At 38.6% G+C, this 23,817-nt stretch overlaps 1 protein-coding gene across 5 annotated transcripts in view; it reads left to right on the top strand.

Moving 5' to 3' along the window:
- Nucleotides 1-303: 303 nt before the first annotated feature.
- Nucleotides 304-23,817, top strand: part of RGS7 (regulator of G protein signaling 7) — a 615,580-nt gene continuing 592,066 nt past the window's right edge. For 3 of the 5 annotated variants that reach the window (XM_007462616.1, XM_007462620.1, XM_007462618.1), the window contains exon 1: nt 1,675-1,752. In XM_007462616.1, the coding sequence (XP_007462678.1) occupies nt 1,675-1,752 (78 nt within the window). Of the gene's footprint in view, nt 445-1,625; nt 1,753-23,817 lie in introns of those variants that run through there. The other 2 variants (XM_007462619.1, XM_007462617.1) reach the window with 2 other exon arrangements.

Below are 23,817 nucleotides of genomic sequence, written 5' to 3'. Positions count from 1 at the left end.
CTTCCTGTTCTCCGGCTTACACTCCCATCGCCAGGCCTTCAGCGGCGCGCACACCGCCGGGCCGGTTGTGCAAGGGCCCGGGCTGCGCGCGCTGGGGGCAGGGCGGCAGCTTCCCGCAGCGGAGACTGTGGGGCGGCGGGGCCGTAGGGGCCGCCAGGCCGCGCGGAGCCGAGCCCCGCCCCCTAACCAGCACCTACGGACGCCCGGTCCCACGTGACAGTCCCCTCCTCCCTCCCCAGTCGCGCGCACGGGCCGGGCGTCTCGGTCCCGCGCGCGCTCGTGGTCCGAGAGCCCGGGAGCAAAGCGAAGCGAAGGAGGGAGCGGCGGAGCGCGGGCCGTCAGAGCCCTGTGCCCGCGCGGAGGTGATGAAGCTGGCCGCGCGCTGACACCGCCGCACCCAGCCGCCGGGAAGAAGGCGCCTCGGGCCGCGACCTTCAGGAGAAGGTACGTGGCTGGGGGTGGGGGTTGGGGGGGAGGCGGCGCCCCGGAGCCCCGCGACCCGGTCTTCGGGGCTGACACTGCCGCTGGCCCGGCTCCTGCGCGCGGCTCGGGCTCGCCTGCCATTTGCTGCCGCCGTGAGAGCCAAGCAGGCGAGCTGGGCTTGCTTGTTTTCCCCTCAGTGCCTGGTCACTCTGAGGCTTCCGCAGTTAGGTGCTGCTCACGGTGACCCAGGTAATTGCTTAAAGGGCCGACCTCCCACCTGGTCTTGTTTCCGGGACACCTTCTGATGCCTTCTTGCAAAGGTTGGGCAGGGTTACGCCGTGACTTCCGAAGCCGAGTGGGCCGAGGGGAGAGGAGCCAGTGGCCGGCAGTGCAGGCAGGTGAAAGTCGGAGAAGCTGCCCTGACTTTGTGCGGGAGACCTAGGGGAATGAAGACGAAACACATGACTGGAGAATGGCTCGGGGAATGGGCCTCTCTGATGCGCCTGCATGCGGGAAACTAGACAGACACCTGGGAGAAAGTGTGCTGCCACAGGGTGTTGCCTTTCTGCCCATTCGGGGAAAACACCGAAGATACTGTGGAGATGCAGTATTGGGAGAGAAGAGAACTCATAGGATGGAAATGGTAACTGTGGTTTTTTTTTTTTTTCAGTGAGCCTTAAACACTTTAAAAAATGAGTACCCAGAAAATCAAGTCAATTAAAACCATAGTCAAATGACTATTTTAACTAAAAGTTTGTCATTCATTTCTTACTTATAATTCCCTGGGAGTACTGTAGGTGTAAATTCAGTTGTTGTTGTTGTTGTTTTTTTAAATCTATTTCTGTGCTGTTTCTTGCAAGCCAGCCCCAGCATTTAAGCATGCTCCACTGTGGGATGGGTGCTGTGGATGGGGGAGATGAATCAAGAGTCAACCTTCTTAAGGGCTTCCCTGGTGGCCCAGTGGTTGAGAGTCCGCCTGCCGATGTAGGGGACACGGGTTCGTGCCCCGGTCCGGGAAGATCCCACATGCCGCGGAGCGGCTGGGTCCGTGAGCCATGGCCACTGAGCCTGCGCGTACGGAGCCTGTGCCCCGCTACAGGAGAGGCCACAACGTGAGAGGCCCGCGTATCGCAAAAAAAAAAAAGTCAACCTTCTTAAGTACTACCATTAGGATCTCACTGATGTCTCTCTGACTCTTGCAGGGAGGAGTGATAATTCTTGTATCTAAGAGTGGACCACGTGTGTGGTGACATGGCCCAGGGGAATAATTATGGGCAGACCAGCAATGGGGTGGCAGATGAATCACCCAACATGCTGGTGTACAGAAAGGTAAGGATTTCTTCACTTTCGTGGAAAAAGGGAAACTTCTGGCTTCCTTGAATTTTTTTTCCCTCAGATCAGTTTTGTGGCCTTATGGATTCTCCAAATCCCCAGTGACTGCACATTATACTTGAGGATGATCTGACATTCTCAAGTAATGCGTATGTGTAGAGACACAGTGAAGTAAATGAGGCTACTCATACTGTATTCTCACACTTTCCCTGGTGATCTTACATAGATTAATCCACAGTCAGCAATAGCAGCAAGTTTGGACATCCCACATTTTTTGTTTGTTACATACATGATTTTATAGCATCTGTAATAGATTTTAGAAGCTTTTTCTTATACTCCTTCTAAGCATTTAGGTTATAATGATTATATAAATGTATAACATTTTAGAAATGAAAATAGGCTACTTTGCAATTCTGGGGCAAGAGTGAATGTGGCTGTGAATGTATGGGTGGTTTAATAATTTTACTTTTAACTAAACAATTCTAGTTTTTTTTTTTGGTTAAATCTTAGCTTTAAAGCCACCATAATAAAGGTGTATTTGAATATTGTATGTGCTTCAGAGTGGTTGCTTAGGTAAGTTCATTCTGGTTATAGTCAACAATCTTCCTAAAATTAAGGAAGCAGTGTTTTTTCTTTAACTTCTGTACCATTTGTTTCTACTGCTTTTTACGCTGGGATTATTTTTCTTTAGCATATTATCTGTAGTGCTTATGGGGCACGATTTCTTTAGTTAACACTAGCAATGGTAAAATGGAAACCAGACCTCGAAATGAAGGAAATTGTTAAAGATTTTGATTAGTGTGAGCACATTGAAGAGTCTAGGATGAGTTTGCTAGAGGATCAGAACTGGTTATGAATAAAGATGAAAAGCTTTCCACCTTGACCTATACTAAATGAAAACTCTCCTTCTTTGTGAGCCAGGATGAATAAGAGGTGGTGATGATATGTGTTTGAGGAAATCTTGTTATTGCTTTGATGTGAATATGCATGGACATCCTGTCAATGCTAGCCTTGTAGACCGTAGTGTATTGTGTACCTATGAATGCACTTTTGTGGGTCTGGGATAGCACAGTAAAAGTTTTTTCCCACAGGGAAAAAATATTGCCTATTTTAGTCTTAAAGCATCCCAACTGGATAAATCAAGAAAATAATCCACTTGAGCCTAAGTTATTACTATTATTTTCCTACATTGATTGAAATTACTGGATATTTGCCCATTCTGTATAGATTTGGTTCTGGGAAGAACTATCTTGGGGGCAGTTATGTGTTTTTTAAAGAAGTTATAATATTCTTTATTGTTTTGTATGACTGAATATTGTAATATGCAAGATGTGAGAATTGTAAATTCTATCTTATAGGTTTGTGCAATGTTGAGAGTTGGACTTCTGTAAAATTATCAGTAGTTAGCTATTTTTGTTAGGTCAAACACTATATTCTCTGTTTCCCTATTAAAAGATCAGGGGCTGAATTGATTGGACACCTAACAGTTAATCTTGATTAGAAATAAACTTAATATGACATCAGTCTGTGTCTTATTTAGTCAGTTATCATGAGAATATGTGAAAAATGAGGCTAGGAATTTTATAGATAAGTTATTGGATTATTTAGTGTACCTAAGCTTCATATTGCTAATTTTGAAACACTCTGTAAATTGTTGTTTAGCATCAAATTGCCGTTAGGGCTACTTATAAGTTAACAGGTTATGATAACTTCAGGGAGAGAATATAATGCCTCATTTCTTTTAAGCATTTGTTATTCTGTTGAGTAAGGTTGGAACTGCTTGTGTTACTTGTTTGCCCTCCTTTTCCTAGCTTTTTGTTTAGGGTAATGACACATACAGTTTATTTCTGGAAAAGATTTCCCTGCTAAATCGTTGCTGGAAAAAAGTTAACACCAGTAAATTTTACTCATAATGCTTACTTATGCATTGCCTGTCTATCCTTTTATTCTCTGAACATATATATTTTTGTTTGTGATATAAATAATAATATATAAAGAAATACCAGATAATTTGTATAAAGAAACACAGTTGTTCTTGGTTAGCATTTGCTGGTTACCAAGTCAAATGGTCCATGTCTGTAGGCAGACGTACAACATGATGTCATGTGACCATTTTACCTCTGTTTTTTGTATCTTATGTGGGCTTTGACATTTAATATCTTCTCAGTAGAGGCCAGATTTTAATGTGAAGAACAGCAGAATAGTTGGAGAGGGGTAAAAAGGAAAGGAGTAGGTTGACTCCATATGTCAACTGCTCAACCTGCATGAAAGAATAAGTGACTTGTTACAAATGCTTATTAATCATGAAGTCAGTCAAAGGTTAGGAAAGAGCTTCAGCCTCACGGTGCATTGCTTAGTATCAGTGAAGAGAATAGTTAGAGAAATTGCTGTTTTATTGATTCATGCCAATTTTATACTTCTAGTTCACTGTTGAAACACAGTTCTTAAAGTGGGTTCTGTGTTCTCACCACTTCCCCTCCCTGCAAGCCACCTCTTGTTTACTACCCAGGATTCTGAGGTTTATACCTACTAAAGATATGCATGTGCTGTTTCCATTTTTTCTCGGTAGGTTAGGAATGAGGTTTAGGAATATTCTTGTGCGGCAGAGAAAACAGTGAATGGTTGTCAAAGTGTGATGCACAGAAAAGAGCTGTGATTTGTGAATTTCTTGTGTTCGTCTGATGTCTCTCCATTATGATTATCCTCATATGGATTATTGGAATTCCTCCAAATAATGGGAAAGTTCCAGGGATCTTTTTTCCATGGAGAATTCCTTAGTGATGTTCAGGAAAAATGTATTTTCAGTGGGTAGAACTATGATCCTCCAGGCAGAGTGAGTGCTGCCATAGTGAGGGCTACAGGCATTAGTAACACTGTTCCCTACCACGGTTCTTGGACTCCTTAATCAATAGAAATTGATAAGAGGCCAGATGAGAAATTCAGGCAAGGGTTTATTGGGACGCCCACTGCAGCACAGGGGGGTGAAAACAAGGAACAGTTCCCCTTGCTTGCTGCCTGAGTGGAGGGTGAGCTGGTCCCTTAAATGGGGTGAGGGTAGGGGCGGGTCCAGGGGGCTGGACTGGAGGTATGGCTTGGGTGGTCTGCCCACTCCCTTGGTGGTGCTGGGTACAGGGATCATGCACAGCACCCTGCATTTGCTCTGAATGCCTCAGAAGTGGCAGTTGGGTTTTTGGTCTTCTTGTATCTTGTTCATAATTTGCCCCAGCTACACATGCACACAGTTATTTTTAGTCCCTTATAGTTTCTTTGTATTCTGTTGCTCCAGGAGACATTCATCCAGGTGCAAGCACTGCAGCAAAGGGTCCCAGGTCCCGGCCTGTCTCAACACTGCCTCACAATCAGGGTTGGTACCTGCAAATCAGTCTCGGATATTTGCCAGTACCTTTTTGGCTTAATGTGAGGGCTCTCTGTAGGCTTCATTTGATATAAGAGGTACATTAAAAAAATCCATATGGACAAAATATTTTCCTTAACAATTTTTCAATTTATAATGCTGCTTTCTTTTATAAGCAAGTAATTAAGTTAGTGTGGTTATGTCATTTTATGTATTTGAAAACATTCAAAAGTTTATAAAATGTGAAGCTTAACTACTTTTATTTCTGGGGCTTCCTAAGTCCCTTCAGATAGACCTTAACTAGAATGGAATAGAAATAATCAACTTCTTTAAGAAGAGACCCACCTAGCTCAAACTCACCTTGGATTCAGACTAGCGTATTGAAATGTAGTGAGGTGAAATGTATGTAGAGGTGAAAACTCAGAACTCAAACACTACTCTCATTCTTTATCTGCTTTGGGTAAAACTCTCATTCCTGGGGGTGGTACTGGCTGTAAAGGATCGCTGAGCTAGAACCCAGGGTTACAAGGAGACACATTCTAAATTTGCTGTCTGGCCAGCATGCTGCCCACTAGACAGTATACATCACTTTTTGTCCAGAAGCTGACGTTCCTGCATTTGAAAAACAAAATTTCTAGGGCACCTTGGGGCCAATATTTCATATTGGCTGGAATGCTGGCTTCTTACTAGCAAGAATGCTCAAAATGACCAATAATTTCTGTTATTATTGCACCAACAGTTTATCCTCCGGTTGTCAGAAAAGAAAATGAAAATATTGTCCTCATTCACTGTTTTAGTGGAATGAACACATATTTTGGAAACAGCAAACCTATAAAGTTCACTGTGCCTCTCCCCTCCCCCCCACCTTTTCCCTTACCCATTCTCTCTTCCCCTCCTCTCTCTTCATTTTCCATCTAGTCACTGTCATTCCGTTTGCTTCTTCCTTTTCACTTTTCAAAAACGACTGAAGTGGGGACTTCCCTGGTGGCCCAGCAGTTAAGACTCTGCACTCCCAATGCAGAGGGCCCAGGTTTGATCCCTGGTCAGAGAACTAGGTACCGCATGCCACAACTAAAGACCCCGTGTGCCGCAACTGAGACCCCATGCAGCCAAATAAATAAATAAATATTAAAAAAAAAGACCTAGGGCGAAGATGCAATTTTCCCTGAGATGCTGCTCATTTTAGTTGTGAAAGAGAAAATGATGTCTTTTGGAGATGAGAGCAAGTACCAGCTTGTTTGAGTACCTGTTATACACAGACATTCAGGTGCTTTTAAACTCGGTATTATATTGTGGTAGTGGCAAAAGGTTAGTCTTGAAAGATTAAGACTGCTCTAATTTTTGCAGAGTAAGATGGGACCACTGGCCTTTCTTACATAAAGGTGGAATGGGAGCTATCAGCCCAGTAGGAAGATGACCTCTGCTGATTGGCTTGACCTAGACATTGCCTATGAAAGCTTTTTCTGAAGTCAGTCTGTTCTGTGAAAACAGATATATCTACAAGAGAGGGGAGTGACTAGTTTTCTTCTTTGGAAAGGATTTAGTCACAGACATCACTAGTTTCTTAGGGGTGAGTTAGCTGACATTTTTGGCACTAACTCAGTGCATTTGTCACTTCAGGATTGTCCAGTCTGGTCAACCTTGAAGGTGTCACATTCCTCCCTCCTCGAACTCCATTATGAAAAATAGCCTTTGACATTTTTGAACCTTAGTTATCTTGATCTGTCTGGGTATAGGGTGCAGCTACATGTTAGTATAGTAAAGAATATTTCTAAGTGATAACCAGAGAAAGGCCTGTTAGAAAAGGAAGGAATGTTTGCAAATGGATAATCACAAAAGGCATTTAGGCCCCTCAGGTGTCTAAATTAGGGGCTCAGATGGGAGGTGGGCATCAGAAAGATTCCATTTCTAAAAAATTCCAAAATGGAGTGTCTTCTATATGCATTATTTGAAAGCACCTTCCTAAAGGATGTTGTCTACTATAAATATGAATTTAATCTGTTTGAATCAAATGCAGACCTGTTTTTCCCTCAGTGACACAAATGCATCCTGAGATAGGATAGGACCACCATCTATGATACTTCTGAGAAGTAGATAGAGACATTTTATGAGTAATAATTTAATGTTGAATTTTGGGTAATAATTAACTTGAGTTCGGAGCAAGAAAGCCTTTCATGGTGGAGCTTTTTCCTCACCATTTGTTGTTTATCAGTACTATTTGTGGGATTAAGATAAGAATTTGTGGCCTGAATTTTATTTCTGTTTCTCACCTCCAACCTCCCCAAATCTAGTCGATCAGAGGAAAGTGCAGGTGTAGAAAGGAGAAGCTATGAAGGGATTTTATTGCCTTATAATAGCCTTTGTGGCTCTATTGAGTGATGGAAAGCAGGGTATATTTCGGTAGTATGATTGATGGAATGTGATCACTGCAGAGAATATGAAAATATTTTGGATTTGGATAGTTTATTAAGTCTCCTTGAAAACGATATTGTGGAAGAATAGCAACACAAGTAATTGGCCCTTGCTCCCCCTTTCATAGCTGTGAAAAGGAGGCATTTGAATGTCAGAGTTACAGAGGCTTCTATCTTACAAAATATCAGTCTAATTATAAAATAATTGTAAATGTGAATGTGGGTATGTGGTTCCTTAGGGAAAAAAAGACCCACTTCTCTGCCATTTGCCCAAGGCAATATGAAAATTTAACTCTCCCTCTTTTTAATTCCCTTTGTCTTGTGTCTAATTCAATTAACAAAGGTCTCAGGACATTGGAACTCTAATAGACAATCATGAAGGTTATTTCAGCTCCATTAAAATTGCCACCTGGCCTAGGCTAGAAAACATTTTGACTGAGGGGCCTATTCAGGGAGATAAGTTGTTCTGTCTTCCAGAAAAATATGTAGGAAAATGGCAGCTTTGTTCTAGCTGGGTTCTTAAGAATAGTCTAGAAGCCTTCTTATGTTAGGTCCTTTCTGGTGATTCGCAAGTAAAATTTTCTTAAGGAGTCAGTGTGCTGAAGTAGAAACATGTGCATTACAGTTGGGCGGTTTTGGTTTTAAGTCATGGCTCTGCCATTGTTTAGCTCTGCAGTTGTGGTTTAGCAACCTAACTCCTTTCATTTCAGCTTCCTTACGTATAAAATGACAAAAAATAAGGAAATATTTCCTTCATAGAGCTGTTTGATGATAAAATGAGGTAGCCTATGTTAGACCCTCAATGAATGTCTCAAAAATGCTATAATAATAATATAATTATACAATTATAATTATAACATAATTTATAATATATGTTACCTTTTATATTATAATTCTAATAACTATTCTTTTCTTATTACTATTTATTTAATGAAGCACCTTGTATGTTCCATGGGGTCCAATATGTTGCTATATTTTTTGATAAAGGTGAAAATGTGAACATTTTAACCACTTCCAGTCATGTCTTTCTGGTAGTTAAAAAGGCAGATTCTGTAAGATGCTTTGGTAATACCATTTTTATGACACAATGAGTGTCCTGTCTTATGTTATTAGTTCAATATAGCTAGCTTCTTCTATTTTTAATAAGCCCTTTGAATTATTATCTAATATATCTTTGAAATCTGCATAGTTACTTAGTTATTATGTAAACTCAATAAAGCCTTTGCATTCTGGAATTTCAGAGGTAAAAGGAAACTAAGAATTTATCTACTTTTTAATTTTGCAGATTATGAAATTTAAGGTCAGAGAAGTAAGTAACATGATTTGTCTAAGGTCACACAGGTTGAATTCAGGTCTTTATTTGTCTTTCTGTGGTGTGTGTGTGTCTCTCTCTTAAAATAAATGCAGTAAGTCTTGTGTTTGTAGTTCAGTTTCAGTAAGAAATCAGCATCCTGGTTACTCTGTGGCATTTATGGATTATTCCAGGATATTTAATCACCCATTATAAATAGATTACTAGATTCCCTTTTCCCTTCAACTATAGTTTAGCATTTGGAGCTGCAGGAATGATAAGATTGGGAACTAGACTGACTGACCTACCCCGGTAGTAGTTCTGTTCTTGATTTGATCCTGACTGGAAGTTCTAGGCTGATGAAAACCCAGAATTTGATGCTCTGTGGCAACACTGTCCAATAGAGCTTTCTATCATGATGGAAATATTCTGTGTACTGTCCAGTATAGTAGCTACTAGCCACAGAGGGTAGTTGAATGCTTGAAATGTGGCTAATGTGACCAAGGACTTGAATTATAAATTATATTTAATTTTAATTAATTATAATTTAAATTTAAATAGCCCCCTGTGGCTAGTGGCTATTAAATTCGATAGCATAGCGATTATGGAATAAAGACCTTTGGAAAAACAGCATCAAACCCAAGAGAAGAGGTAAAAGAAAATGCTATACTTAGCTTGAGACTTGGCATGCAGTGCTTGCAACAAAGTAGGGCCCAGCAAACAATTTTTTAAAATAATAATACAGATGTAAGGTTTTAAAGGAGGACCATGGTCTGCTAAGGAGATATTAGGAGATATTATAATAAATGACACCAAGGGTTGATGTTTTGTTATTTTTCATCCTATGGAGACTTTAAGTTGTCTGCAGAGGCTGGCCCTCCAGAGGTCAGATGATAGGGGCTGTCTTTCAGTAAGACTAAAGTCTGCATATGCCATGAATATTCCAGGAAGTGCACTCACAGCATCTCAGATGATTTGCTGATGTTGAAAGTATTCCAATTAATTTCTATCTTATGGTGTCTCAGACATGCGTCATAGCCTTTCCAATTCCTAATAAGACTGAGGGAAAACCAGAAGCCCTGGGTAAAAGGGATTTAAAGTGGTTGGAATCCTTGTTCAGAATTTAAAATTGGGTTATAAAGAAATCCATTGTTTTTAAGCTCACCTCTCTTTCATATGTCTCAGAATGTGGAAAGGAAGGCAGTAGTCTAGGGAAAGTAGTAATTCATGACGGAGTGACAGAGTCTCCAAGTCAGAAGGGCTAGATGTGAATTCCTGCTCTGCCCCCGACTGGCTGTGTAAGTTTGGGCAAGTGTGTTAACTTCTCCTGGAGACTACTTTACAGAATCATTGAAAAGAGGAAGTTATCAGTGAGAATGTTTGACTGAAAGTGATTGACAGGTAATACAGACTCTTTTTGGGAATTGTGGAAGTTACTGAGGTTCCTTGCAAGAATAAACTTTGCAGAACTCTCCTTGACAAGTCTTCCCTGCTTGCTGAGTGTCCCCATGGCTGTAGGTCATTTAGAAGCCCAGCTAACATGCTTTCCCCCATTTGGTCATTGCTGGAAGATGTCAAGACCAATATAAATCTACATAACAATCTTTGGCCACACAGAAGCTTTTGAACGTTAGGCAAACTGGTTCAGTAGAAAGTTTTTCTCTAGTACAGAAATCTAGGGGAAAATTTTCACCTTTAATATTTAAAATGACGTATACCAAAGCATTCTGAAGAAAATTAAGTACACATAGAACATATTATTAATAATATTTCTCTTGCTGAACTTTTTTAAGTTGCATTTCCTCTGGAAATTAATGCCATTTGTCACTTGCTCTGTTTTATATTTAGTATTTTGACTTTTGGTTTATTGTTAATTAGAATAGTTGTTATTTATTGAGTGTCAAGGCTTTTATCTGTATTACCTGATTTCCTTAAAATATGTTGCACGTTGATTATTAGCATCCTGTTTTTCTAATAAGAAAGCTGAAACTGACTTATGCAGACTAAGTGACTGCCCAAGATTGCTCAGGAATTAGTAACAGAACTGGTGAGCTCCACGAGGGTGGAGACTCCTATTTTTCAGTGCTGTGTTCCCAGCACCTAGAAAAATGGCACATAATAGGTGTTTCTGAATATTGAGTGCCTAAGCACATGAATCAATGGGTGAATAAATGCTTGATCCAAAGACCGTATTCTTGCCTCTTCACTGTGTTGCTTCCATTTAAGTTAGTGAATGGACAGCACACTCAAAACTCAGTTCTGTACACCATACATACATTGAGCCTCAGCTCTGATTGAGCCTTGTGTGGGCATTGGGGATAGAGTTGTGGTCTAGATAGATAGGGTTTGAGCCCTCACTGAGCTTATTTTACAGTGGTGAGGACAGATGTCAGACAACTTATTGTAGAGTGATTACTGCTGTGAAAAGGGAAGAACTGGGTGTTAGGAAAATTTATTTATATTGGGTCATCTGGTTTCGGAAATAAATATTATGTTGTTATGTATCTTCTGTTTGAAGTTCTGAGTGCTTAGCACAGTGCCCAAAGTGCCCAGCTTCTGACACTTAGTAAGTACTCAATAAATGAACTAAATTGAGCTAAGCTAATGTTGAAAGTCTTCAGAGATTTATGGAGACAGAGGAGGCAAGAGTGTTGATCTTATCCCTTAGAAAACCAAATGTCTCCTTCCATAGACTTAAAATTTACTTAATACTTGTGAACTTGAATGAAATTACTTTGCCTCTTTGAGTCCCAGTTTCCTCCTCTGAAAAACGGAGATAGTAATAATAATAATGATAAGTTATTATAAATAGTGCATGTAAAGCCTGGATAAGTAGGAAACATTTAATATATGTTAACTATTACTTATAAATGCTGCCCCAAAAGGATTTCTCTATAAGTGGAAGTGATGACATACGAGGAGGATTTCCCTTTAAAATTTGTCTTTCTTATACATATTTTAGAATTTAGAATTTGCTGCTCTTCATTGGCTCTTGATGGTTTTGTTTAAAGCTGTTTCATATGGTAAATGTACAATAAATATTAAAAATTTTTCATCATACACAATTCAAACAAATACAAAAGTAGAGAAAATTAATATAAAGAATCTTCATGTACCCATCACATCGTGTCAGCAATTCTTAACTGCTGGTAGATCTGGTTTCATTTATGCTTCCTCACTTCGGATTTCCCCCAGTTGGTTATTTTGAAGCAAATCTCAGAAAATATATCATTTAAGATATAAATTCTTTAGTGTGTATGAGTACTTTTAAGGAAGATAAAGGTAAATAAAGGTAAATAAAATGATAATTTGTCCTAGGTCCTTAAAATAATGGCATATTTTACTCCATGAGCTTTATCATTTTTTTCATATTGCTCAAATGGGTCTATCATTCTTTCTTTTTCTTTCTTCTTTGTGGTAAAATACATCTAACATAAAATTTACCATTTTAAACATTTTTACATGTATAGTTCAGTGGCATAAAGTACATTCACAATGTTCTGCAACTATCACCACCATCCATCTCCAGAACTTTTTTCATCTTCCCAAGCTGAAACTCTGTACCCATTAAACAGCAGTTCCCCATTCTCTTCCTCAACCCCTGACAATCACCCTTCTACTCTGTCTCTATGAATTTCACTACTCTTTGTACCTCATATAAGTGGAATTGTACAGTATTTGTTCTTTTGTGACTAGCTTATTTCACTTAGTATAATTTCCTCAAGGTGCATCCATGTTATAGCATGTGTCAGAATTTTCTTCCTTTTTAAGGCTGAAAAATACTCCATTGTATGTATATTACCACATTTTGTTTATCCTTTCATACATGGATGGGCATTTGGGTTACTTCCACCTTTGACTATTGTGCTAATGCTGCAGTGAACATTGGTGTATAAATATCTGTTCGAGTCCATGCTTTTAATTCCCAGAATCGGATCATATGGTTATCGTATTTCTAATTTTTTGAGGAACCACCATATTGTTTTTCATATTGGCTACACTATTTTACATTCGTACCAGCAGTGCACAAAGGTTACAACTTCTTCACATTTTCACCAGCACTTGTTATTTTTGATAGTAGTTATACTAATGGGTATGAAGTGACATCTCTTTGTGGTTTTGATTTGCATTTCCCAAATGATTGAGTATCTTTTGCTTATTGGCTATTTTCATATCTTCTTTGGAGAGTTTGCGAACTTTTAAAGAGATTTGATTGTCTGCAGTTAGGAATGGTTTGACCTATGAACTACATGACCACTTAGATTTATGTCTAACCAAAATTGTTATTTTTGTTTGGATTTTTGAGCTACCTTTTTAATAATGGGGAGGTCTTTAAAGTCCTTTCTATCCTTAGCTTCCAAGTTTACAGTTAAAGTGAAACCTTCATAATTGACTCTTTTGGGTGATGGTAGTGATGAAGCTTAATGAATAAAAAATTTAAAAGTAATAGCACATTTAATAATGAATTCCATTTTATTTGTTTTGAATCTATGAAGTAACTGTTTTTGGGGCTATTGGGATGGGACAGGCAGTCCACATCTCTTAAAGAATCTTGTAAATATTTTAAAGAATATTCCATACTCTCTCAAATTAGAATATTTATTGCCTTTCTTTAACTTTTATTTAGTCTTTCCATCCTTTTATTTTTAGTACATTTATGTTTGGAAAATGTTAGTGAATATAGAGCACTCACTCTATTCTTAAGGTAAGAATAGAGATATAATTGATTTTAACCAGAAAAGTTACTATTCATTTAGATTAGTATAGAAAGATAATTTCAAATGAATTTCTCTTTTCATCTTAAATCTTTTTTTTATGCAGTTGTATATTCTTTTCATAACATTTCTTTTAACTGATTTGAACTGATTAACTGATTTGAAGATGTCTTAGTATAGGTCATTTGGGATGAGACTTTCAATGGTTTCAATCAAAAGGACTTTATCTGTTGGAAATGTGTTCTAGCATTCCCCATTGCTGTCTTACTCTGAAAGTTTACTAGAAACTAATTAATTTACTTCTACACTATGATTTGTTTGACTTGTACCCTATTGATTTGTTTGACTCAAAGCTCATTATCACTTTATAAAACTGTGGTAAACCCCTCTGTCCTTGATATTTCTTTTCCTCTTCTTCTGTAGTAATAGCACTCTGCATTTTCATCTAGGCACATGGCCACTAGAATAAAGATTGCATTTCTCAGGCTCCCAGGCAGCTAGGCATGGCCATTTGATATATTCTGGCCAATGAGATATAAACAGAAGAGGTGTATATAGTATCTGGGAAATGCCCTTAAAGAAAGGGAGTATACCTTTCTTTTTTCCTTTTCTTACTCTTCCTGGCTAGGATGCAGTCATCTTGGCCAGGAGGTAGAAGCTGAGAGTTATGGATGGCAGAACAACAAAAGGGAATGAACCTGGGTCCCTGATGATTATAGAGTCAGCATACAAACCTGACCTGCCTACATAATTCTATGTTAGAAAAAAATTAAAAATTAAGAATTCTTCTTCTATATTTTTTAAACATTTTTTTAGAGCAGTTTTAGGTTTACAACAAAATTGAGAGGAAGGTACAGAGATTTCCCATATAATCCCTACCCTACATAACCAACCTTATTATCAACATTACTCATCAGAGTGGTAGATTTTTACCAAGGATAAACCTATACTGATGCATCATAATCACCCAAAGTTCATAGGTTACCTTAGGGTTTACTGTTGACGTTGTACCTTCTGTGGTTTGAACAAATACATAACGACATGTATCCATCATTATAATATCATACAGAGTAGTTTTATTGCCATCTTTATGTCTTCTTTAAGATACTATGATTTGGATTTTCTGTTACTTGCGACCAAATCAAATTCTAACCAACTTAACGACATCCAAAACCTTTTATTTTTAATCGTAAGATAGTAATAGGGAAAAAGTTTTCTTTTTTTTTTTTTTTGAAATATACGTTTCTTGTTTTATTTTAAAAGTAGCCTATTTGCTTTCTAGGAATAAATCTAGTTTCTTTTAAATAATTGAGAAATTCTGCCACATTAATTATATAAATAGTTCAATTTAATTTAGTAAATATTTATTGAACCATTGTTTTGTGCTAGGTAATTTTGCTCGTAGTGTCAGGGGGTAAAGAATCAGTGATGACAATCATATATTCTTTATCAGAGCACTTTACAATCCCAAGATTGGAGGATCAACAGTTTTACAGTTAATTTCTTGTATATATATGTGTATGTGTAAAACCCCATAAAATTGATGGTGCACTTATTAAATTTTTTATTATTTTTAAAGATTTGTTTATTATTTATTTATTTATTTAATTTATTTTGGGTCACATTGGGTCTTAGTTGGGGCACACCGGATCTTCATTGAGGCATGCAGAATCTTTTGTTGTGGCAGGCAAGCTTCTCCTTAGTTGTGGTGTGCAGGTTTTTCTCTTCTCTAGTTGTGGTGTGTGGGTTTTCTCCTCTCTAGTTGTGGCGTGCAGGCTCCAGGGTACATGGGCTCTTGTAGTTGTGGCGCGCAGGTTCCAGAGCGTGTGGGCTCTGTAGTTTGCAGCACTCAGGTTCTCTAGCTCAGTAGTTGTGGCGTGCGGGCTTAGTTGCCCTGCGGCATGTGGGATCTTAGTTCCCTGACCAGGGATCCAACCCGCATCCCCTGCATTGTAAGTTTGATTCTTTACCACTGGATCACCAGGGAGGTCCCTTACTCAATTTTTAAAAAATTCTTGTTTTCCTATGAGGAAACCAAGGCCTGGAAAGGTTATTTTCCCATGTCAAAAAATAAATGCACATGAAAACCATATGTTTGGGCTTCCCTGGTGGTGCAGTGGTTAAGAATTCGCCTGCCAATGCAGGGGACAGGGGTTCGATCCCTGGTCCGGGAAGATCCCACATGCTGAGGAGCAACAAAGCCCGCGAACCGCAACTACTGAAGCCTGCGCGCCTAGAACTTGTGCTCCGCAACAAGAGAAGCCACCACAGTTAGAAACCCCTGCACCACAACGAAGAGCAGCCCCCACTTGCAGCAACTAGAGAAAGCCCACGCACAGCAACGAAGACCCAACGCAGCCAAAAATAAATAAATAAAATAAAATTAAAAAAACAAACAAAACCCCCATATTTTTCATTTTATTGCCAATTAAGTATGCTAGGTATAAGAGTAAACACTTAAAATTTTTGAATTTATTTCTTTACCTTAGAAATTACTCATATGACAGATTTTATAACTGAAGATGCTCTTCTTGCAATGTCTTTTTAGCTGACTTGAAAATGGAATCATTTTACATACTAAAACACAAGCTACTTAAAGTTGTGGAGCTAGGCCAGTACTGCCTAAATTTATTTGAACACTATATATGAGCCTTATTTTATGCTTATAAAAGATTTTATAAGCATTTTGTTGAGCATATTTATGAAAAAGAATTACCCTTCTTGGTAGCATCTTCGTGAGAAATTGTACATTCCTAACCATGCAGATGAGGTGCTGAGTTGAATTTTAACAAACAGAGTCAAGTAAGTGCAATGAAAACAATTTATTTACACCATCTATTCCATCAGTCTGTGGTGCCTGAGTATATCAGAAATACCCACACAACAAAGCAAAATATAGACATTTCTGCTGTGGCATAATAAGTTCCACTAAATAAAAAAGCCCCACACTCTGCAAAATCTAAAAATAACTGGCATTTTGAAGGAAATAGAATTGGAATAGATCACTCAAAATGTTTTAACCACCAAAACATTTAATGGTATAATTAAGCAATAACCAAAACAATCTTATTAAAACTTCTAGCATGTCTATAAAAACATGCTAACTTCCCTATAAGTAAAGAAATAACACAGTAATACAAGACTTTACCTTTAGAAAATACAGGCGAGGGTGGCTTGATGGAAGAGTATAGAAGGAAGTATTGTCTGCTGAATTATGAAAACAAGGACAGAGGGACATTAGCAGCAGAATTTGCAGGTAGAAGAGCAGTGACAGGCTTACCATGAAATGGTTCTGTCTCCTTATCTAGTGTTTGCTTGTTTGTTTTGTACAAATATATGAGAGAAATGTGCAATAAACCCTTTTGAAACCTGGCATTTAGCCAGACTGAGCCAAGAGGAAGAATGGGTCATGTGAGCAGTGCTGCATTCCTCCAGTGCTTGCTGCACCCACTATTGTATACTTTGTGTTTGGCTGTTGTATGGTGGTGGCACAAAACGTAGTGTGCTAAGAAATATTGTGCATGAACCTATGGGGCTTCTGTGTTGGTCTGACATAATTCCCTCGTTTACCAATGGGCTAATTCTTGCTATGGAAATACACTCTGTGTGAAACACACTACATCAAATGATTGTTAAACTCCTCACTGTTGAGCAAGGGAGACCTGCCCAGTCCAGGCAAGAAAAAAAGCAAGTGTGTTTGAACTAAGGTTGGCGCAAGGAAAGGAGGCAGAGGAGGTGAACAATGGGTAGATAAAGGCAGACAAGGGAAGGTGAATGCTTTGAGACACTGTTTCCCATGTGTGATTTTATTTGATTTTCGTAACAGTCCTATGAGGGGGTACTGTTCCCTCATCCTACATATTAGGGGAATGAGGCCCAGAGAGGGTAAAGACTTGGCCGAAGATTGCACAGATAGAAAATGGTGGTGTCAGGATTTGAAATCAAGCCTGTGTAACCCCAAATCCTGTGTTTTGCAAACTATAGCGGGTGACTTCCCTACTGGGTTGGAATATGGGCCCTGTAGCCTGTATCTTCAAGGCAGTGGGCCACACTTCTGTGGCTTTGTGAACTTAGGGAATCTTTTAAACTCCCTGAGCCTCTTTTTCCTCACATATGGAGGTGCTAGGAATAGCCACTTCAGAGGATTATTATGACAATTGTATATGGTTACACACATAGAAGTATTTTACAAATGTGTAAACATTATGCAAGCAATAAAGCATCTTATTTTCTCTCCACGAAAATTCCAGCTCTTTACATTAAAAATGATTATAAATGTTTTTTTAAGATTACAGGCTTAGTAGTTTATATAGTCACAAGTTAAAAAGCAGAAAGAGGAAAGTCCCTGGGAAGTTTGGTTCCAAAGCAAAACGCTTCTGTATGTTAAGTAAACTGAAGGAGGGAACCATTGATTCCAGCTGCAGATACTGCTTGTATGTGTGCTTATTTATTTATTTATTTATTATCTTTTTGGCTCTGTAAGAAGAGAATCTGGTTCTGGTTTCCCTTGTGTCCCTAGAGAAACTAACGTATCACCTGGCAGATTTAGTGGATATTTAATAACTGTCTGACAGATTTAGGACTGTGTGAAGGAAGAAAGAGAATTGTGGTTAAAATTTTTACAACAGATTCAAAATATTTGTTTCTACTATTTTATTAAAAAGTAGTTGCACAAACTAAGACAAAAATGGCAGTTTCTCAGTTTGCTTTGTAAGTTGTTAAAAGCAGTGGCATTTGCTGCAATCTCAAGAGTGTTTAAATAGCCACTTAAGACCTTACAGAGTAAAAAGTACATTGGACTAATCCAAAGTGCCCGGTTCTGACTTTCCTTATCATTACTAGCTGGTTGGTTTGGACAATCTGTCTGGGTCTTAATTCTTTGCTTTGTGAAACGTGTGTGTGTTTGTGCATGTGGGAAGGGCATAGTTGATGTAAAGATGCTTTCCAAGCAGTGCTAAGGTTTCAAGGTATGATTCAAGGTGCTGGAATAACTTCCCATACTCCCCCTGTAACCTGAGAGATATAATCCATCTCTCAAGGTTATAGACCACCCTATTACAAGTGGGCTCAGTCTTTAGTTTCTTGCTGTGCTGTTTCATTTTATTTGGTTTAGCCCTTCTAATTAGTGTGGAGATTGGAATAATCAATGTGCAGGAAATTGTCTTGTGGATATTATTTTTGATTGTTTGGAACATCTGACTGGCAAAACCCAGTGCCCCTTCCTGCTAATTGTTAATGACTCCTAATGTGTCATAATTTAATAATGCTTGTGGCAATAAATGTTTGCTTTCTTTTGTATTTGCATATATTAGAGCTTTTGCATAAATCAGCTGATGATTTTAGAAGTGATTGTATAGCTAGAACTACTGATATGGATTTTTGCCAAGACATGGCCTTTTTCATTGCAGTTCCCTCTTTTTATAAAAATACAAAATGGTCATATTATTCAAAGGAAACTGAAAAATCCATGGACTTTCTTTTTTTTTTTTTTTTGCTGTACGCGGGCCTCTCACCGTTGTGGCCTCTCCCGTTGCGGAGCACAGGCTCCGGATGCGCAGGCTCAGCAGCCATGGCTCACAGGCCCAGCCACTCCGCGGCATGTGGGATCCTCCCAGACCGGGGCAAGAACCCGCGTCCCCTGCATCGGCAGGCGGACTCTCAACCACTGCGCCACCAGGGAAGTCCCTCCATGGACTTTCTTAATGCTACTTTTTAAAAACTACATTAGAGAAGGAAACTTTTATCAGTTGAGTGGCTATTGCTGTTTGGGAGGAATGCTCTGTTTGCCCCTCCTCACTGTATTGCCCTATGATATACAAAAGAACTTTCTAACAGCCATTCAACTGTAGAATGAGTCCCTTCAGGATAGGAAGTTTCTTTTTTTAAGAGGTGCATCAGTTCAGTGAGACTGAGTGTCATTAAGCTTATTAAAGCATTCCATGGCCTAGAATGATCTTAATGATCTATATGACCCATATAACCTCTGACTGAGAACAGATTCTGCTATTTCAACCATTGCCCTTGTTTTTAGTGGAAACCTTAATTATTCTTTCAAGGGAAAAAGATTTTAAACCACCAATTAACCACCATCTTCATAATGTCAGTCTAGAAGCTGAGAATTCTGAAAAGCTTTTACTTTTCTCATCCATCATCTGCTTATTCTAGATGATTGTATTTCTGGTTTGCCTCGTTTTTTTTGGAAGGGAATAAGACACTTTTTTATTTTTTGTGTGGTACGTAGGCCTCTCACTGTTGTGGCCTCTCCCGTTGCGGAGCACAGGCTCTGTTCGCGCAGGCCCAGTGGCCATGGCTCACGGGCCCAGCCGCTCCACGGCACGTGGGATCTTCCTGGACAGGGACACAAACCCGTGTCCCCTGCATCGGCAGGCGGACTCTTAACCACTGCGCCACCAGGGAAGCCCTAAAACACTTTTTGATATATATTACATTGACTTATTCTACTAATAGATTTCTGAGCAAGTTCCTTTGTGGTTATGGTTTTGTTTTACTTAAACATTATAGAACCAAACAGTGTTCATGGAACTATAATATTATACTTGCTATTTATGTAGAACTTTCACAGAAACTTATTAAAACAGAGAAATACAAAGGACTATTTTTTCTACGAAAAAGATGAGAAAACTAAGATGCAAAATAAATAGAACATTTTTGTATTAATAAAGAGATCTAATAAAACTCAAAATGGCCTTTTGATCTTGCTAATAGATCATAATGCCTATACAAATAGTTTTGATATTCTTACAAAAAATAAGAAAATACAGTGTATTCCTTTAAATCATTGTTAAATTATTGAGATTTAAGGAGTCAAATCATGACTGTCAGGCTCAGTAAAAGATTGCCATAGCCTAACTTTTAAGCAGTATTTTGACCTTTACAGAGTGCTTTTAGAGATGGTATTTCTTTTTAGCCCTCATAGTTATCCTGTGGGAGTTATTATCCTTATTGAGTATGGCAGATGAGAAATCTCAGTCGTAGACTTAGCCAAGATTATAGATCTGAGGACACAAACCCAGGTTTTCTAACTCACAAAGTAGCTCTCATTCTTCCAACCTAAGTCTTTCCTTAGTCGTCTAGATACCATTTTGAATACACCCGTTATAATGGCCTCAAAGTAAAGACTGGAATGATCCAGTTGAGATATATCCAGTCTCTACTGGATTACTCATGGCAAATTCTCACATGTGACTAAACAAACTTTGTGAAGTTGCTGTCACCTCAGTAACCTCATCTCACCAACTGAGTGTTTTTCTATCAATACCAGTAGCCCAGCAGGCCTTGAGGAGTAAGTGGTGGAGAAAGCTAGGCGAGGCAAATGACAATATTGTAGTGGTTGATACCTTTAAGGAGAGCCTAGGTATGCCTCTCTGTTGGTCTGTTTGGAGATTTTTTCTAAACTCCACCTACTGAACTTCCTCTCTGTGAGAGACTCTTCAAAACAAAATAAAACCTTGTATTTGTTACCCTTCTCCCCCCAGGCGACAGTGAATTGAGACCAACTCAGTTATGACTGTTCACCATTTTGGAAAAAAACTCTCCATCCCTTGCAGGAGGCAGTGAAAACAAAGGCTGGTGGGGAAATAGGACTGTCTGTTGCATTCCTATAATGTCAGAACCCGTATTATATGGTTCAGAAGTTGAAATTTTAATTTTTTTCTTCCTCCTGTTTGTGTCAATTTGTGGGGAGGGTTCAGAGGCTTTATTTTATCAGTATTCCAACTAAATTCTCCAGGGAAGGTCAAGCTGCCAATAAGTTTCTGCTCCTCATTTGTTTACAGGTATGCAACTAGGAGATACACCACAATCAAGTTTTCAAAACAGTTTGCACAATTAATTAGGCTTTATCTAAAAGGGAAGTGTTTCATTGTTTTTGATATTTCATTGGCAGTGTATGAAGTAAAAAAATACTTTTTAAAATTGAATGGTACTATTTGGAATAAATGTTTAAATGAAAGGACTGGAGTGGAGGCTGAGGGTACAGTGGGTGAGAGGGAGATTCAGTGTGAAAGTACCCCAAGAACAATTTTGGAAACTAGACTGTGCTCTCAGTCTATTACAATCTATTAACAATTTTAACCTTCCTGGACCAACAAAATTCCTCCTCTGTCTGTCGAACTCCCCCAACATTTGATTGATGTTTCTTTTATGATACGAATCACTTTTCATCTCTGCCTTACCATATGTCTATGTATTGTGTGTGTATGAATGAATAATTACCTTGTGACCCCCTAACTGGGAATATCTGAATATAAGCTGTATTTCTCATTTCGTATTTCTATAAAACATTCCTGGGCAAACTACTAGCTGGCTAGTAAAATTGCCCAGAGTTCTACCCATGAGTAGATTTAAATCTCTGCTGCTTTAGAGAGTCTATGGATTGAGTGAAACTAGTAAGTAAATGCAGAAATAAAATAGCAAAAATGATTGCTAGATTCCAGGTCTAAAACAGTCTCACAGTATGTAAAAGTGAATAAGTAATAGTAATAATAGTGACTCTAATAAGAATATCAAAAACAACAGCATAATAGTTAAAATATATTATTTCTTTACCATATGTGAGGCATTGTGCTAAGCACTTTACATATGCTATATAATTTAATCCTTAAACTAGTTACAGATTTGGAGAATTTAAGGAAAATGCCAAGGCTAAGCTGCATTGACAGAGCCAGGATTCAAACCCAGATTTTTTTTTAAAGCTTGTTCTCTCCACCATTATATTATAATGCAATAGATTCTCAATCGGGTTTCATTAACAGTTTTTCACCCTCAAAGTGAAGCTAAGAGGTTTTGCAATCTTAGTGGTGACTTTCAGTTCAATAAACAACAGCACAATGGGTAAGTGATAATACCCTCTTTCTAAAATTAGACTGTTTCTCTCATTTTTGATAGACAGGATTAGGAGTTGGCAATAAAATAGTATGTATATTTTAAATGTCTCTTTAGTTGGTTTTTGACATCTGCTGGAGCAAACAGTTTAAAAAAATAGAAGGAAAAATCCACTGAAGAAGAATGCATTTAATATAGGAATTATGAAAAAGCTGTACTAAATAGAGATGAAATGATGACTGATGAAAACATTTGTTGCATCCAAATAGAAACAGGGTTTTATTTTGCTTTGTAGTGTGGAAGATTATGCCTTTAGATTCTAGGGTGTATAAATAGTTTCCATAAGAAAATTCAGCCACAGAGTGGCTTGATTAGTATAGTGGAACTTCTACCACCTATTTTCTGGACATTATAATTCTGTTTTTGCATAAATGGTTTCAATAGCTTTTTTTTTTTTTTTTTTCCTTTGTGGTATGCGGGCCTCTCACTGTTGTCGCCTCTCCCGTTGTGGAGCACAGGCTCCGGATGCGCAGGCTCAGCGGCCATGGCTCACGGGCCCAACGGCTCCATGGCATGTGGGATCTTCCTGGACCGGGGCACGAACCCGTGTCCCCTACATCGGCAGACGGACTCTCAACCACTGCGCCACCAGGGAAGCCCTCAATAGCTTTTTGTTTTATCAACCCTCTTACACTTCAGATCACATTGAGCTTGCAATCAAAGGAAGTATTTTTCAGAGAAGCTACTGTATACCAAGGCTCTCTTCAAGTTCTGTTGATACTTTTGTGATTGATTATTTAAACCTAAACACTGGCTTTATGTCAAAATCTTTCTAATTACATTTTATTAAATTTCATTCAGTTTTTCATCATGTTGGGTTTTTTTGTCTGACAGATTATACGTTCTATTCCATTTCACTCTCAGATGTGTGACATGGGCCACTTAAAGCTGATCGCATCAGAAGACAGAGCCATGAGCCCTCACTTTAGTTAAAAACTTGCCACCAAAATTTCATTGACTTATTAACTAGTATTTTCTGTAAAATCTAATTTGAAAACATCATTTTCAATTCTAATTTCTAATCATTGAAATTTAATGTATCTTTATAATTGGCCTTAAATATATTTTAAAAATAAGATATGACATAAATAATAATATAGATAAGCTTCAAATACATTTTTTAAAGAACAAGATGAAGTACAAACAATAAACATATACAAAATTTGGTAAGAGCTGTTGCGGGCAGGCCTATTGATACTGTTGGTTCAAAACCTCAGGAGCTTCCTGGGTGAAACCTGAAACCCGCTCCATACATGGAAGGCAAGGGGAGATGGAAGAGGCAGACACTCCAGTTTGGTAGATGGCAGGTGGAATAAGCGGGAAACTCATGTATGAGACATGCCTTGGGCAGCTAAAATAGGTCTCCACATCTGCCCGCCAGAAACT

The sequence above is a fragment of the Lipotes vexillifer genome, unplaced genomic scaffold (assembly GCF_000442215.2).
Source record: "Lipotes vexillifer unplaced genomic scaffold, Lipotes_vexillifer_v1.1 scaffold104, whole genome shotgun sequence".
Lineage (NCBI taxonomy): Eukaryota > Metazoa > Chordata > Mammalia > Artiodactyla > Lipotidae > Lipotes > Lipotes vexillifer.
The sequence above is the reverse complement of the archived record's forward strand: the minus strand, read 5'-3'. Positions and strand labels throughout refer to the sequence as shown.